Source organism: Anoplopoma fimbria, chromosome 13 (assembly GCF_027596085.1).
Source record: "Anoplopoma fimbria isolate UVic2021 breed Golden Eagle Sablefish chromosome 13, Afim_UVic_2022, whole genome shotgun sequence".
NCBI classification, from domain to species: domain Eukaryota; kingdom Metazoa; phylum Chordata; class Actinopteri; order Perciformes; family Anoplopomatidae; genus Anoplopoma; species Anoplopoma fimbria.
This window is the reverse complement of record NC_072461.1, coordinates 2,649,458-2,666,720: the sequence shown is the minus strand read 5'-3', so window position 1 is coordinate 2,666,720 and position 17,263 is coordinate 2,649,458. Positions and strand designations below refer to the sequence as shown.

Here is a 17,263-nt window from a genome sequence, read left to right as displayed (position 1 = left end):
GCAGCAGACCCCTCAGAGACTCTCGCGGTGGGGTGGAGAGACGCCGACCAATGGGGGCTCAGTGTGTGTGTGTCTGTGTGAGTGTGTGTGTACGGCTAACTCAGCTCCTCCACAGCTCAGATCCTTTTCTCATGGATGAGTTCAGAGATGGTTTCTCTCTTTCTCTGTGTGTGTGGGTGTGTGTGTGTGTGCGTGTGCGTGTGTGTGTGTGTGTGTGTGTGTGCATGTGAGCAAATGGTGCAACCACTGCAGCCCCTGCTGAAGACTGAACAACCCTTCACTCATCTTTGTCGTTCCCTTACAGTGTATGCTGTGTGTGTGTGTGTGTGTGTGTGTGTGTGTGTGTGTGTGTGTGTGTGTGTGTGTGTGTGTGTTTGTGTGCGCGTGAGGCTTATTAATAGTGATGTCTCTCCCACTGCCTGTGGCATCTTTAGTCTTAGATGATGTGATCTGAATTGGGAAAGCAAATCATTAGCAATGTAGTGGGTTTGTTGGTAACATCGTCTCGTTTAAACAGAAGGGTGATCATAATCTGTCACATGACTGCTCAGATTGACTCTGACTACAGAGTATTTTCTAAATAAACCAATAGGTGTTTTCAGGACAGCCATGACATGAATTTGTTACATTTTGAGAACACTATTACCTTCCCAAATGATCAATGTGATACTGTAACACTGACCTTGAAAAACACAAAAACACTCACCTGGTTGCCCCCTCCCTTTAGGCAACAATGTCACACTGCCCTCTGGTGGTAGTTGAGCAAAGTAGCTTTTCATCAGCACTTCGGCAAAATTGGAGTAGAGATGGAAAGTGTTTCAAGGTGTGTTTTTTTTCTCATTGTCAAAGTGTAAGTCTGATACTATGATATATTCACTGATAACAAAGAAGAGTATTATTAAGATCATCTATGCCATAAAGCATTAATGCTATACTTACATAAAAATGTAGATGCTGTAAGAATCTAGCGTGTACAGAGGCCAACAATCTGCTCACCAGTGTTCTTGTTTGTTAGTGTTAATCATACTGACATTCCAAATGATCATAATGACAATGAACAGTCATACAATTATACCAGAGAACAGACTGTTTGTTCAAAGGCAATCAGGCATTCTTCAGTGTTTATTTTCTGCATATAAAAAAAAAATGACCTTAAAAGAAAACAACCATATGACATCTGTACTCTGTATTAGATATGAATACATACTTTGTGGTAAGCAACAAGTTATGCTACAGAGCAATTATTTATTCACATAACCACTAGATGGAGGTATAACACAGAATACAGAGGGAGGAAGGTGTCTTCACTGTACTGAATATTATGTTTTGTGCTTTTTATGTGCACAAAGTTCTCTTAACAGAGCAGTGGATTAAAAAGCTTTAATGTAAGTGTATCTCTCTGCCTCTCACACACCAAGTTCTGACTTTGCTATTGTTTATCAGGCCAGATGTTCCTCATTACGCCTGTAGTGCTGGGCCAGGACAGACAGACCATGTCAGTGAGACTCTGGTCTTGGCCCCTCAGCAGGGCCTCTGATAGTTCTTGTCTTTGCCAAATTAAACATGTGACGTAGCGTAATTTTACAGTAATTCATCAATTCATCTTTTTAATTATCGTAATTTTCAGGTTTCATGTTGGCTGCCGTTCGAAGGCATATCTCCGTTCTGACAAAGGTAAGGTGAGGTAGGTGAGCTTATCATTGTGTAAAATGAAAGTATACAAGACAGCAAAGTTAAACATGTTTGCAAATATAGTTTGAACTGCCTTAACTGACGTTACCCTCCATTAATGAATGTTAGAAAGGTGGTTTGAAGACTTACATATCGATAGAGGAATTCTACTGTTTTTGAAGATACATGAGACCATTTTGCTTGGTGTTTTATAATAGATACTTAACAATACGACAGAAAATGAGCCTGCAGACTTCAGAGAGTGAAACTGTTCAATATGAACTTCCCAGCTGATAATTATTGGTTTATGAGTTAAAAAATATTGCCTTGAGATGTTTCCCTTGAAATGAATCCCTATGCAGGAAACTTTTAACGCTTTCAAATGTTTCTAAGTTCCAAGAAGTGCTTTTGTTGTTGTTGTTGTTGTCATGTGACATAAAACCCAGGGACAGATTTCCACAATGACGCATCAAAGACCACAAAATATGGCACATTAGGGGATTGTGCAAAAGTGTTTTGTCTGCAGCATAGAGAGAAGAACCGGAACCCTTTTCGGATTGTAATAAACAAATACAACAATAGTTTTGAAGAATGTCACTAATCCTCTGACATATGTCCGTAATTCACACCACCCTTTGTACTCATCTGTGGGAAACTGTGCTTAACTATTGGTTTGAAACGTAATGAATGTTATGCATGTATCGCTGGCTCATCCCTTCCAGTTTAATGTGCTGTTCTGATTTTATTATTAACAATAAATCATCCTTCGGAGTCACGCTGATTACAAAAACTGTTTACATGTTTCCTTTAATTAGTTCCAAATGGCCTGGATGGGAAAATATCAACAAACAGATTGTGGGTGTTGCGTGCAGTTTATTTATCAGTACAGTAAGTAACAAACAATCCCTTTATTTTGCTGGCAGATGTTGGCAACTCACATGGAAGATCTACAGTGTGTTGCACTAACATGGCATCTAAAGATCATTTATAGCAGTTTTTTACCTAAACTCTAAACACAAAAACAAGGTTATTGGAAGTGTCTGTAAGAGCAACGTGTGCCTAAACTCCATGGGTCCATGTTTCCCTTTACTGGTCCTGTATTTCAGTATCAAGTGTGGACATGAGTAGTACTTCATTAACAGGATAACAGTCGCTTCAATCTCAACTGATAACATGACACCTGGTAAATATATTTCCCATGAACTTCTAAGGTAAGAGATTCATGACAAATTAATTTACAACCACTGAGCCCACATGATGCAATCAATATGCTGTCAGTCTTACTGTAGTTTAAAATATGTTGTAAGAAGCAGCCTTTGATATTTGAAATGTTGCCTCTAGCCAAAATCTGACTTGTAGGAGCTTAACTGCAGCCATATAAGATTCTGCAACAAGCACGGTTTGGCACTGTTCTGCCAGGAACAAGTTGATCCACATTCATCCAAAATACTGTGAGATATGAGATTTAAATCAAATTGTCCTTTCTCTTCAGGACCATTACAGTCACAGTTGCTTCTCTCTTGGGTTTCTCTGTTTTGCTCAGTACATGTTACAGACTGGATTTGGAGTCTGCCTCCCCAAATGCCAATGCCCAATTACATGATCTATGATGGGAAGCAAAACAATTCCTGTTCAGATGCTTCATGCACATCCCTCTGTCAAAGACAGTTATTTTGCCAGGAAGCTTGCAAATGTCTCTTTGTGTCTTTCTTCTTCCTCTTGAAAGTAAATCAATGGATTCTGTAGTCCTGTTGATACTGCCCCCTCATGTTTGGTCAGTGGAGGGAGGAAGTGACCACATATGGACCTTGTTAGCATCCCTTGATGCACACTCCAGGTCATAGAACAAAGTTGTGTATGGGGTGCTGCATGTGTGTGTATGTGTGAGAGGGACACCCTACAAATCTCTTAAATCCTGTGGCACAACGTCTACCACTACTCTTAAGTATTTTTTTTGGTACTTACCACTGTAATTGGCTCCTCATTTTGGTATTAGCCAATCTTTTAAAGATGAAAAGGACCCGGTCCTTTAAATGGAAATTACAAACTGACTTGAGATACTGAACCTAAACATTCTCACGACTTCAGCAAACAAAAAAGAAAAGGAAACATTTCAAAGTGAGGAAGCTAACATCCTCCTCCAAGTGTTTGGGTTGAAGACAAACTATTTCCTGAGCTGTCTGTAAACCACAGGTGACATTTTTCACCAGTTTTCACGAGTGCAAAGTTTCTAGTGTGTGCAGTTAAGAGAGAGAATAAAACATCTGCTTGTGGAACTGTTTGTTTCAAGCTTTCAAGCAACACTTCCGTAAGAGACAAATGACTTTTAGAACTTTGATGTTTTTTTCTTCCTACAAAAGGCCTATAAAGCGCAGTTGGTATCTTAACCTAGAGACAAAGAAATGAGTAGTGTCTTAGTCTTTCAACATATATGACTGAAGTAAAGACACATATTTGTTCTGTTACTGTTGCTGTTGTGGCTTCACAGTCGAGAGCAGAGAAGTTACTACGAGACATCATCTCCCTCTGAGCCTGAGTCATGTCTGAGACACCAGGAGCAGACAGAGGAGCCATTGTAGCACTCTCAGTTCCCACAGCTGAAAAACTTGTCTCATCTGGGCAAAAAACTTTTTTTTTTCTCTTCAGTTGAGCACATGCATGCACTAATTTATTAGCTAAATTATATTCTTAAACAATAACAGCATAGACACGAATGGTGAAGGGTTCTTTGTGAACTGACATCCTCTCCACGGAAATAATAAAATGTAGAGAATATGTCGAGGATAGCAACGTGTATCTTAAAGACCACTTTGACCTACTGAGACTAACCATTTTGCTGTGGATTGTCCTTCTCGCTCAGCAATTTGAACCTATTTCTCATCACTACATCATATACCAGCCACACCCATTGACAGAAAACAATTTATGATAGTGAGAAGATTCAACAGAGCAATTGGAATCGTGGTGGGGATGTCAGTTGTTAACAGTGTTGAACTGAATTATATCTCTTACAAGTACAGCATCACTAAAGATGTATTGGATCATAACGTCTCCAAAGAACTGATCTATCTGTGGTCCCACAGTAACATTGGACATCCTAAATTTGTCTCAATATAGCTTAGCTTGAGGAGCCTTGAAATGGGCCTGACAGCTTGATTATAAGTGTTATTTCAGTCTTTACAAGTGTTTCTTTACAAGTACAACTTCAGGAGCCTTTATGAATGTTTTCAGTGCTAATAACTTTGTTTGCACAAGGATTTAAGACTGCATGCATCATCAATATTCGATTTTCCACATAATCCACTTATTCACACATCTTCAAACTTTAAATCTGTGTCAGTGTTGCTATCACACTTTAAACACTTTGCCTCCACAGGTGGATAGGACTCCCCATTATTGTCTTCATAAAGCACTTCTTATCCAAGCAGATGCACATCATTTCTCCATTTCCTTGCCATCTTCCTCAGTATGAACATTTTTCAACATTCACAGTTGAAACGGAGAACGTAGTGGCCTCTGTTGACACATTTGGTTTCAGCTCAAGGCACCATCACTGCTGTGACCCACATATCTGTGATGGATTTGAACCTTTTACTTAAGTCACTGAGTTTTGTTTTTTTTTGGAAGAGAAGAGAAGAGAGGTCATTGCATTGTCGGAAAGAAAATGAATAATAAATAAATGCAGTTTACGTTTTGCTGATAACTCATCCTTTTGCTTGTGTGACCTGACACACGTGTTGACAAGATTCATTTTGTGGATAATTTGTCCTCCACAGATAAACCATTTGAGGAAATAGAGTTTAAATAAAGTGAGTGGTATTTGTAAAGTCCTTTGTGTGCATGGATTATAGGATATCTTAACTAGAATCTGCATACATAACTATTATTATCTTAGCACGCGTGACATTTAGTGTTTCTTTCTTTCTTTCTAAAAACTGGACCGAAAGTCCTTTTAAAAAACATGTTGAAACAATAATACAGTAAGAGTAACTGATTTTAATCACTGAGAGCAAGATGAAGAAAGAAAATCAGTATGAGTCAGACACGGAGTAGTGTCCAATTGGCACATTGCCTTTCTTTTCTGGAATATCTGAATGTATAAAAATCACAGCCAATATGTTACAGCAAATCTGCGCTCTCTGTTTTTAAGCCGCAACACTCTGCAGTTTCTGTCTAATCCTTTAATCACTCAAACCTGGAGCTGTTTTTTAATTTCACAAACTCATTAAACATATTAAGTTTAGCAGAGAAATACTATGTTATGTACAATATTTAATTTCCATCTACGTTCCAGAGTACTGAGTCAGTGAGCTAACTTGTTGTCTGCCTCCCCTTTAGCTGGACTCTGACAAGTTTCATCCTACAGATCCAGCTGTTGTGCTAATCTATTCAACCAATTACCCCCAGGAACTGTACTCAGGGTCTTTTGCATTTTACTGTTTGAATCTCCATCACACATCTTTTATCAGTACTACCAGTACAGCCAGTAGATATAGAGGCATTCTTATGTTCGGTTTGCCCTAAAGCCAGTGGAGGAGTTGGACTCATTTGTACATATATAAACATGCTGATTGCAATAACTCTTGTATAAATAAGTGATGATATTTTATCTTAAACAAGAAGAACAACACTTATGAGTATGAAAATTGTGCCCCTCTATCACCAACTGCAAGTTATTAATTCTTTAACTGCATGTTATTAATTCTGCCTCAGTAAAGCAAGACTGCTGTTACTCATCAAAGAGGTGTGTGTTATTTTCATTGCACTGCACAGAGTCCTGTGTTCAGCAGAGTGTGAGTCTGTTTGAGTCAGTGTCACAGTTTTGATGCATCACTGCTGTTTCCATCATTCAGCCAAAGAACATTTACTGCGCTAATGAGCTGAAATGTGAAAGACCAATAAATAAAATCAAGTGATACACTTGTAGACTAATTAGAAACATTTATTTTCTGTAAAAGTTTTCATCTGTCTTATATAGTCTTGAAATCCCTGCAGACCCTTGGCATTGTGGGAAATTTCTGATATAAGTGATTATTCATGTTATTATTTCTCAATTTGAGGTTACACCCACAAGCATGGCTCTAAGATGGGCATCTGACAGAGTTCCCAAACTAATGATTTCAAGCTAGTTGGCATGTTTACTTTGGTGGGATGTTTCTTTCACAGCTCTGTGAGTAGAACTGTTGTCATACCTGTTACTGTGCCAGGACGCGCCTGGTGATGTCTACAACTGTGGCTGGGTACACTGTGCATTAGTCCAACACCAACTATAATACTGCACTGCCTCTGCTTTTATGGAGACCAGCAAAACAGACGAAACACTACTAGTCATTTAAAGTTAGAGCAGACTGAGAAAGAGACATGGCCCTGTAGAGAGGATCACAGACTAATAAAGTTGTGGTTGTGTGGGAGAGTTGTAATAAATCAAAGATGTTTACAGAGACTCTTCTTGTGGAACAGGAAAAAAGCTAATTGCACCCTGCATATGATAATGAACTGCCTTCCATATTTCACTGTGCAAACTCAAAATTACCATAGTCCATTGCCACACTCAGTGTAATACTGTACAGTCTTTAGACAGAAATGTTGTCACAGTTTAATAGTGGATACAGAATGGCCACATGACTGTGACGATAAACTGTAACATGAGATCTTGCTCAATATCAAATAGAGGCAAAATGCTGTAAAGGTAGTTTAAAAATACTAATCAAATGTACTGACGACAACAACATTCTACAACTTCTATTGCAGACATAGGGGGAGGAGGCCTGCATAACAATAGGATGTTTGACGTCTCCTGAATGAGCCTTTTCTTTTCCAAACAGACCACTCCCTATCAATATATGACAGAGCTTATATTGTTTCATTTTACAAAAAAAGGTGCTGTGTGATCAATCAGGTGGATCAAGCATGATTTGATGCATGTGTAAAATCATTAGCTACAATATCCACTGTTTTCACTAGTTTTTAATGGATATAATGTGTCATTGTTTGTGCTTTGGAACAATGAGGATTGTTGGACTGAAGGCTTGATGAAACAGTCTGATGTCAGGACATTATAGTTTCTTTGTTAGTTTGCCTGGCCTGGCTCTGTCCCCATTTCCATCTCCTTCTCATGTCCCCCAGGCTACGTACACTCTGGACCTGCCATCCTTTAGCCATCCACCAGATGCCCTCAGTCCTGCTCTCCTGACATCCCTTCCCGCCTACAAACCTGTTGCCCTTTCCCTCATCAGCTCTGCCTGGCGTTCCCTGTCCACCTCCTAACCTGCATTTAATTCACTCGTCAGCCACACTCCACATATATCAGTTCACTCTCTTTATTCTCTGTTAGAAAATGATCTGGAAGAGGAGAGTCATTCACAAAAGAGCTGTGTTGTTGCATTTGATCTCAACATGCTCACTGTTGTCAGATATTAATGTTCTTTATCAGCTGTACAAGTGCAAGCTGTTACAGGGTCGTTCCTATGGCAGCTCTGCAAGAGTGCATGTCCCAGCTCATTTCCGGGAACCTGCCTGCTTGCAGGTAATAATCAAAATGATAATCAAGAGGTAGGTTCTTTTAAATAAAAGTGTTATATTAATTAAATAATTAAATGCACTGTGAAAGACCAAAACCTGAAAGATGATAGGACTCGCTGACAAACCCAGCTCCATCATTGAACTCCAGGAGGGAGGAGTGACCCTTGAAGCTGTCACTGACTGACACTGCCTTCTTACACCAAATTATTCCAGTGTCACGTAAAGTCCTTTGACTTTATCAAATAATAAAAATAGTAGTAACCTTAACCCTTAACATGCCAAGGCATTTTGCTGATCATGTTCCTGATGGTCTTCCAGCCAGCTACAGCAGTCTCCAGCATTTCAGCCATGGGCGTGGATGTTTGTGCTGACCTCATGAGTGTGTACGTGCTGCGTCTGTAAATTGTAATAAGAGAGCTTCTTCTATTGACGTCTGATATTTCTGTTCTTCGTCAGCAAGCTTCTCTCAGCTGTACAAGCACAGGCTGTAACTGTATGTGCATTGTTCCATCAACTGCACGGTTCCTATGGCAGTCGTGGGAGATGAAGTAGAGAAGTGCTCGTCCCAGCTTGTGTCTGGAAACATGCCTGCTGGACTCGGGTCTGCCCAAGTGGAAACACTCCTTGGTCTTCCTCGAAGTGATGGATCAACTTAAAACTCTAGCAGACACTTCCCACTACAGACTCACAACTGTGGGAATCTTTCATGGTAAGTTTTGTGAATCATAAACAAAATAATCACAATGTCACAAAGGACAACTGCAAGGCCCAAAAGGATAAAACTCTGAGTCTAAGGAGGGCTCAGATTGTGATTTCTGGAAGTGATTTTCATCCTAATTTATTATTCTATTGTTCTTAATCCTGGTAGCTACACCCCAACAATTCAGAAGTATGACATTTCAAACACAAGAATCACCATTAAAATGATCATAAATTGTGTTCTGTTTAAGACTAGGACTCCCAGAGGCCAAAACCAGTATTGAGGTTTGGAAAACACCCTCATTGCAGAATTGCACACATTGTCAGATCATTGGATGGTTGTTAAGATTGCCACACATTCACATGAATTAATGTTCCAAATTGAAGCGTACTCGTCAAACAGTGAACAAAAAAAGGTGACACAGTCCACAGACAAGAACCTGTACAAACCCAATGTGGCTTTAGTGACAATGATTGAGGTGTTATTGATGCCATTTCATAGCCAGAGCACACTGGATGAAGTCAAATTTCAATGCATCTACGTTTTTAGTCAAGGGCATCATTAATTCAGATCACAGTATCTCCATTCATCTATTTTGCTTTGTGGAACTGCCTTGTTACACTGAGACAACTACTGCCTTGGGCTAATGAACATAAAGAGAGATGTCCTCTGAACAAACTGCACATGCCACCTTCAAAGGAGACATGAAGTGCTCCAGTTTTGTGGCCAAAAGGAGCTGTCTGAAAGGTCTAAGTTAAAATCTTTCTCATGTTACCATAAACTCTTCTGGTAAAAGATTACATGTGGAAGGAGTTAGAGCGACCAGGAAGGCCTGGGTCTCAGGGTGAGTAGTGTACAGTGTTCATGTTTTAACTATCCGGTATGCCTTGTCGACCCAGACTTGCCCTACAGGGAGGATATTGGTGTCTTTCAGCTGGCAGCATTATTCTTGTCGTTTGTTCCCTCAAAGGGCTGAAAACAACGATCTCACTTTCCTAATGAGGACGTGCGGACAGAACAAAGGCTTTACAGTATGGATGTGATGTCAAGCATTTTTAATCTATCATACTGTAGCCTTACTAATCCTGTATGTCTAAAGAGGAGTTTGAAACCAGAAGCAGCCACAAGAGAGGACTTGCCCTCCTAGGTATCAGTAAACTAAGAAGCCACAAACTTCTAAATAAATAAATAACCACGGAGCAAAATAAGGGCTCATTGGGAGGTTGGCATACTGAGATACACCAGTGGTATAATAAGAACTAATCCACTCTATTCATGTATTTTTCTCTCTTCACTTCTTGTCTCCCTGTCATTATCTCTCTATCTTTCATACGTCTTTCCAACAACGAAAACGTGTAGTCATTCAAACAGGCTCCACTGATCATTTAAAGAGTCAAGGTCTGTTTGGACACTAAGGTCTGCTCAGTGGGAGATTGTAGAGACTTTATTAGCCTGATTGCCTTTGAAGTCCTCAAAACAGCTACAAGAAACTCTCCTGCTTGATCAAAGGAGGAAAGAGACTACTAGAGAAATTAGTATAATGTGCTCTTCTGCTGAAACTGTACGGATGGTGATGTACGCAGCATGAATTCATTTAGATGTGAGTAATTGTGGATATTATTACATCGAACAGTGTAGAGCTGCACAAGGAACATTAAAATGTCCAGCTATCTGCTGGAGGGAAATTTGCAAATGCAGTGAGCAATTCAGGAGCATTTGGTGTAACTGTCCTTATTGCTAATCCGAGAATCACTTTCAATCATCACTGTATGAACAAATAAAAAAAGAATCATCTGGGAAATAAACTGAATGAGCTCAGTATTGTACCAATCAGTGAGGTCGACATGACTCCTGACTATCTGCATCAATCACATGCACATTTTTACGACACAGCTGAAATTAGCGGTAAACATTCATTAATGATGCATGAAACACCACACTGTATTAGATGATGTGTTTTGGATTAGATGTCTATATTTCATGCCATTTTTTTTGGAATCCCTTCAAAATAAAAGGTAAGAGGGTTCATGGGCTGGAATAAATGGCTCTTTGGCTTGAAAACTTTGGCATTTAAAAATGAATATCAGAGCCCATAGTTTTTCATCCAGGAGACGGCCCACATGAACTAAACTAGATGTTAAAATCAACATTCAGTCAATCAATGAGGTTAATGAGATAAATAAAGTAGAACTGTAAAAGTCACTTTGTACACATTTAAGACTAACCAGCAGTCCAAAGACATGCAGCTTAGGTTCATTGAAGACTCTAAATTGCCCGTAGGTGTGGATGTGAGTGTGAGTGGTTGTCTGTCTATATATGTCAGCCCTGCGACAGACTGGCGACCTGTCCAGGGTGAACCCTGCCTTCGCCCATTGACAGCTGAGATTGGCTCCAGCACCCCTGCGACCCTTAACTGGATAAGCAGGTTACGGAAAATGATGATGAAATGATGATGATAGACTAACCAGAGACTGTCTAACATTCGATTTCGCCAAAATATATATGCACTCAATGATTTTCTTACAGTTCAAAAAACGCGATTGTCACATCATGAAAACCCTGAACATGCAGGTGTGCAGCATATACATATATGTAAATCTATGTGTTTGTTTGTATTATATAATCATCAAACATTGTTCATTCAGGGAAATTGATTGACCATTAAGCTCTTTTACAGCAATGCAATTAAACCAGATTGGCTCAAACGATATACAATATACAAGAAGGAAGGATATACAACAACCACAACAACAGCAACAGCAATAAAAACAATAAAATGCAGAGATGTGAAATGTAAACAATAAAAATTTCCCTTCAATCACTGACAGAAAACCATCCCACATTTTTGTACAGTTCACATATATTGTATATACCAGTATGCTGACAAGTCATACTGCTGTACCTATAAGGTCACCAAAATGTATCACATAGTTGTACTTCCTTGTCTGTGGACATGTTTTATATTTGTTATTTTTGAGGTCCTTCTATGACGGGCATTGGAAACTTAGCTATAAATGCTGTGATACATTGCATTGGATAATTGTTGTGCAATTCATAAGTCCCAACCACAGAAAGCTTTGAACAAATGCCAAGTTTTCATATGTTTTTATTCCTTTTGTTTAATTGTATTGTCTGGAAATGTTTTTTTCCTAAATGGCGGTCTAAATGCGGTTTCAAACCCTTCTTCAAAGTGTCAGGAACACAGTTCTGGTGGATGTACTATTGATCTACCTATTTAACAATAACGTAGTAATGACATGTAATTCTAAATTCTGACACACTGAAAAGAAAAGGTTCTATTTTCTTAGCCATTTGGCCTCCAGTCTGATTCTGATCAGCCAACTCAAATACAGAAATCAGAACATACATCAAGTCCCTTTGGAAACAACAGGAACAGCCCAAATGTTGTTTTAGGCGTCCAGTAACTAAGTCGCCGCCAGATATTCTTTGTCATTGCAGCTGTGCCCACATTTTAAGGTGGATAAAGTATAATAACTTTGATTCAAAAAGTTTAAAAAAAGTTAGTCAGTTTAACTTTGTCCTCAAAAGGCCTTAAGGCCCAGGAGTCTGCAGATTTGTTTACTTTCTTAATATTTTGTAGGATTATTCTTTCACTACAAATGATTCAATATTGTTCTCATATGGTTGTTAATGGTTGGTTGTAAATGGGACTGATGTTAACAGCTGGGATCATCAGCTGGAGTATGTGACTTCAGTTCTTCCATATTGTTTTCCTTTCATCCTCACCCGATACATTAGCTTGGCTCATTGGCCCAGTGTTGCTCCTCCAGCTCACCAGTATCTCTGCTTCCCAAGATAGAAGCAGATGACTGAGAGCTTCCTGCTCCTCTGTGTCTCCTGTGTCTGCGTCACTGTCTGATAACCTCGACTTTACCGGCAGCCTTCACTTGATGCTTTATCTCAACCTGGGAGTGCCAAAACTGATGCACACTAATGTGGGATCCTCGTTCCCTAACAAGGGACTATGTCTTGGGGTGTTGGGATACGGACACTCATCAGTGATCAGACTATCAAAGGTGGGTGTGTCAACAAGTCTCCTCCTTTATTTAAATCTGTACCACACAGACAAGGGGAATGTGTGTGGGATGCATTTATCCACTCTGGCTGAGTGTTTACCCTGGTGAATTTTCTTTCAATTACACATGAAATCCATAATGTAAATGTCAGATTTGATCATTTCAAATTTTGTGGGTGACAATATTTATCAAATCAGATTCTTAGTTCTGCTTTTCTTTCGGGGGAATAATATAATCTCAGGGTGTTGCATTTGGCATTTGGAATAATGTCACACTATCTGGAATTCTGCTTTTATGCTGCCACAGATGTCAGAAGTAAAAAGATGAAATAAAGAGGATTTGTCATCAAAATCGGCAATTACGCATGGCTGTAAATTTCCGTAAACATTCTGGTTAACCTCCACAGTCTCCTGAATTTGTAAAATACTTCAAGGCATTACATCAAAGGTCTTCTTTTCTGAATGTAAACCCTGCTTTAAATTCTAATGCAGCTTACACTACTACAGATCTGGAAGTAAATACGAGACAGATATCAAGCAATGTAAAGTTGTGTGGTACATCAACTCACAGTTCTTTGAAGAAAACCCTGTGGATATGAGTGCTGACTGCGGGGTTATGGAAGAGGTTATCGCAAACTCTTCACCGTCAATCTCACTTCATTAGGACTACACTTTATATGTGACCCAATGCAGCAATACTTAGTTTTCTCTTAACCAAGAAACATGTTGTCCAACTCTGCAGTTGCAATCATTCATGTGTAGTATGTGAAATCTAGTCCTTAAAAAGAGAAGATTGAAAACAGTTTTACAAGTTATCATCAACTTACATTTTGCTTGTTTGTAGTCATTATTAATGACACTTCATCTTACAGTGTGGCATTATCACAACAGACATCAACAGGTGTCAACGGGAAAAAAATGACAATAATCAGCCTTCTCAAACCAGATTTCCAAAAAGGTTCTTTTAATAAATAGTGGCAAACTGACTGACTTTAAAAACATCAGTAGCTCTTTGAGGCAAATATGCAGAACAACTAACCATCAGTAGAGCCATTTTACCATTTTACAACAAAGAAGGTGTGTGAATGATGTAAGTCACACAACGTTGTAGCTCAGTTTCCAAATATAAGCCTCCATGTGAATCGCATGTGAGTTATGAACATTTATGAAGGTCCTTTTTGTGGAGAATTTCAAACAGGTTGATGCAACTGTGATAAACACGCAGGGAAGAAAAACTTCAGCTTGAAATGTTTGGACAAACAATGTATCATTTTGATCCCACCAAGAATTTGACTTCTGTCTTTTAAACTAAATGGCAGACACACACATACATCCGGAGTAAACATTCCACATTAGCAAACACAAGGACAGACCTGGAAGTCCGTGGAGGGATCTAGACACACTCTGGGGCTATCAGCTCATCCCTCCCCCTGACACATTTTCTCTGTCCGTGGCTACGTTGAGTGGTGACAGGTCTCCATTTTTACATTATCTAAATGACAACGACTGGAGGTCCTGCTATGCTTCTAGGGTTGTACGGTCCATGCCTTGTTGTCTGTTCATTTCCCCAATGTTTCCGTTCACGGTTTTCTTCGGTCTGCTACTGTACAAACAGTATACTGAAAGCCATGACGACACAGCAGCAAGCCACCCAGGGACTCTTCCGCTCACCTGGAGAAAAATAATATTGCAAAGTTCAAGGCTAACTTGTTCAGCAACATTTCATTGATATTATGAGAAAAAAATACTTAATGTAAAAAAATGTGGGTCAAACATAGACTTACCTATTCTTGCACACTTCCAGAAAATTCCTAGAATCCTAAAAGATACAATAATTTGAAAAATGATAAGCAGGAATAATTGGCAAAAAGACAGAAAGGACTCTGATGTGATGGTATTAAAAGTTAAAAGGAAGCTGGGTTTCGTACTAATATATAAAGACGGTAGCTACAGTAACTGAGACTTCCTTTTAGTCTGTACTAAACAGAAATTCTCCTGCTCTGATTCGAGGCATATCCCTGCCACACAAGAATCATTTGCATAATGTGTGGCACAAAATCTACACAAATAACAGCTCATGCCTTAGTCAACAAATCAATCAAGAGGGAAAACTCTGAAGTGAATTTGTTCATCCAAGAATAATAATGATCCAGTAATGATGAACATTCAGGCCTTCTGCTACTTCATGCGCCTCAAAGAGGAGCTTATTATTCATACACTCTATCCTGTTTCTACACTCACTGATTCTTGTTAATAAATTAGGTTTTCTACCACAGAAAGAAAACAAATGGCTCCCATACAAGTTGAAATACAGAAGTGAACTATGTGGAATCAGTTAAAAGCAGAGTGTAGCATTTGCATTAAACCGAAATGATTTGTCTCAACATGGCCGTATTACTGCACATTAGCAAGCACTGACTGAAATTAGAAGGGCTATAACATTAGAGCTTTTTAGGCTTAGATTTAGATGATGAGTGTTTTACAAACACTCCAATTATATGGTTATTCAGTTGGATATAACATGGTGTCCCATTCAAAGACTTCAATGGCAGCTTCATTGTGAAGTATCTGATCATACCCAGTCTTGTTCTTGTCTAGCAGGCTGGGAGCCAGCGCCCTGATGTAGGCGCAGGTACAGATCAGGAGGAGAATCACTGTTAACAGTGACTGGAAGTTGAAAATGGCAGACTGCAATAAGAAAGAGATCATATATTTAGTATAACGTAGACATGATCTAGTGCAGATTACCAGCAATAGGCTACGTTATACATATAACAAAACATCAACTTCACTTTAGTTCATTTTCTGTAACAATGATGGTATGCTACTTGTCACAAGGAATGTCGTTGTACCAGCTGTTCATTCTGTTTGACAACGAAGTGTATTGGCTGTGTAGAGCCAGTTAGAGTCACATGACCGTCAAAGACTCAACACCCGATTGAAGACAGATAGCATGCTTTTCCAACTGTGCTACATATACAAATTTTCAAGTTTAACCACCTACCTAAAATGAATTGTGTCTTGAAGACTATCCTATATCTCATAATCCCATGTGTCTGACTGAGCTATGTAGCTCATTTATAAGCCAAAACAAACTGTAGCCCCCTCTATTCATCACACTGACTCAACTGCAGATTTGGAATTTAATGTTTGTTTTTGTGTATTTAAATTGTCCATCTTTTCACAACCTGTGTGTGTTTTGATGCTCCTGACATGGTAAGCAATTCTAAATGAGGATGACAATTAAATCATAGTCCACCGTCAGCTAAAAATGAGCACTACAATATTAGACGATCTTCTTGTGGGCAAAATGCATCCATTATAACCATACTGAATTAAATGTGTGCATCTCTAATTGTGCACGTTATTAGGTAGGTTACATCTGATTTCTACCTGCGTCGATGGTCCAATCTTTGAGGGCTGCGTTTGTTTTTGCTTAAGTTAACGGTTTATGTTTTGCTCAAGAATAAAAGTTTTAATTAAATGTCTTAAAAAACTTTTAATTGAACGTCTGCTCTTCATTAAGATTTCATTCAAATACATGACTCGGGGAATAATACTGTACATTTTTTATTTGTATTCTTATTTTATTCTATTTTTATTTTATTGTATAATATGTGTATTTATTATCTGTTTCTGTGTAGTTGAGCTGCTGCAACACTTGAATTTCCCCATGGGGATCAATAAAGGAATATAATAATAATAATAATCAAGTAACATAAGCTTTGTTTAAATATCACTGTTCTTGCACGTTTATAAACATCAAACTCGTCATTTAATCAACAATATGTGACCGAGACAAACACACAAATGCTCCCTGAACTATGGAGCAGCTACGTGGCACACACACACACACACACACACACACACACACACACACACACACACACATACATACATACACACACCTCCTCCAACTTTCTCGTTACTTTGTGATCATTTAGGACAGTCATTTGCACGACTGCAATGTTTACTGATATATTCTGATATTTCAGAACAGAGACATACACACATGTTATGGACTGATTTGCTAGACGTTTAGCATATTTGAGCTAGCCAATGCTAGCGAGCTACTTCAGCATATCATACCAATCCTGCTTTACACCGAATGTTCTTTGTCACAGTGTTTTTCCCGACACAGATAACACATAGGATGCGTTGTATGGATTCTTCTTGAAATACGCTGTAAAAAGAAAGAAGAACTTCATTAATAAATCGAGCTTACCATTTTTGTTGTGAGTCAAAGCCACATCACACTTCCGGCTTTCTGGAACGTACGTAACGTAACCCTAGAGGTTTACGTAACGTAACCCTAGAGGTTTACGTAACGTAAG

The 17,263-nt window shown here is 38.9% G+C and overlaps 1 protein-coding gene across 1 annotated transcript; it reads right to left on the bottom strand.

Moving 5' to 3' along the window:
- Positions 1 to 13,872: 13,872 nt before the first annotated feature.
- On the bottom strand, positions 13,873 to 17,223 carry tmem167a (transmembrane protein 167A). The gene is made up of 4 exons (XM_054611105.1): positions 17,155 to 17,223; positions 15,508 to 15,617; positions 14,714 to 14,748; positions 13,873 to 14,600 (listed from the first exon to the last, which is right to left on the bottom strand). Exons 1-4 carry the CDS (start codon positions 17,155 to 17,157, stop codon positions 14,530 to 14,532), a joined length of 219 nt encoding a protein of 72 aa, XP_054467080.1. The 5' UTR covers positions 17,158 to 17,223; the 3' UTR covers positions 13,873 to 14,529.
- Positions 17,224 to 17,263: the final 40 nt, after the last annotated feature.

What these genes read in the sequence shown, in the direction of transcription:
- tmem167a (XM_054611105.1), bottom strand. An exon ending in CTAGACAAGAACAAGACTGG is followed by an intron (nt 14,749 to 15,507) that starts GTATGATCAGAT and finishes TGTATCTTTTAG; the next exon opens with GATTCTAGGAATTTTCTGGA. An exon ending in CTGGAAGTGTGCAAGAATAG is followed by an intron (nt 14,601 to 14,713) that starts GTAAGTCTATGT and finishes ATTTTTCTCCAG; the next exon opens with GTGAGCGGAAGAGTCCCTGG.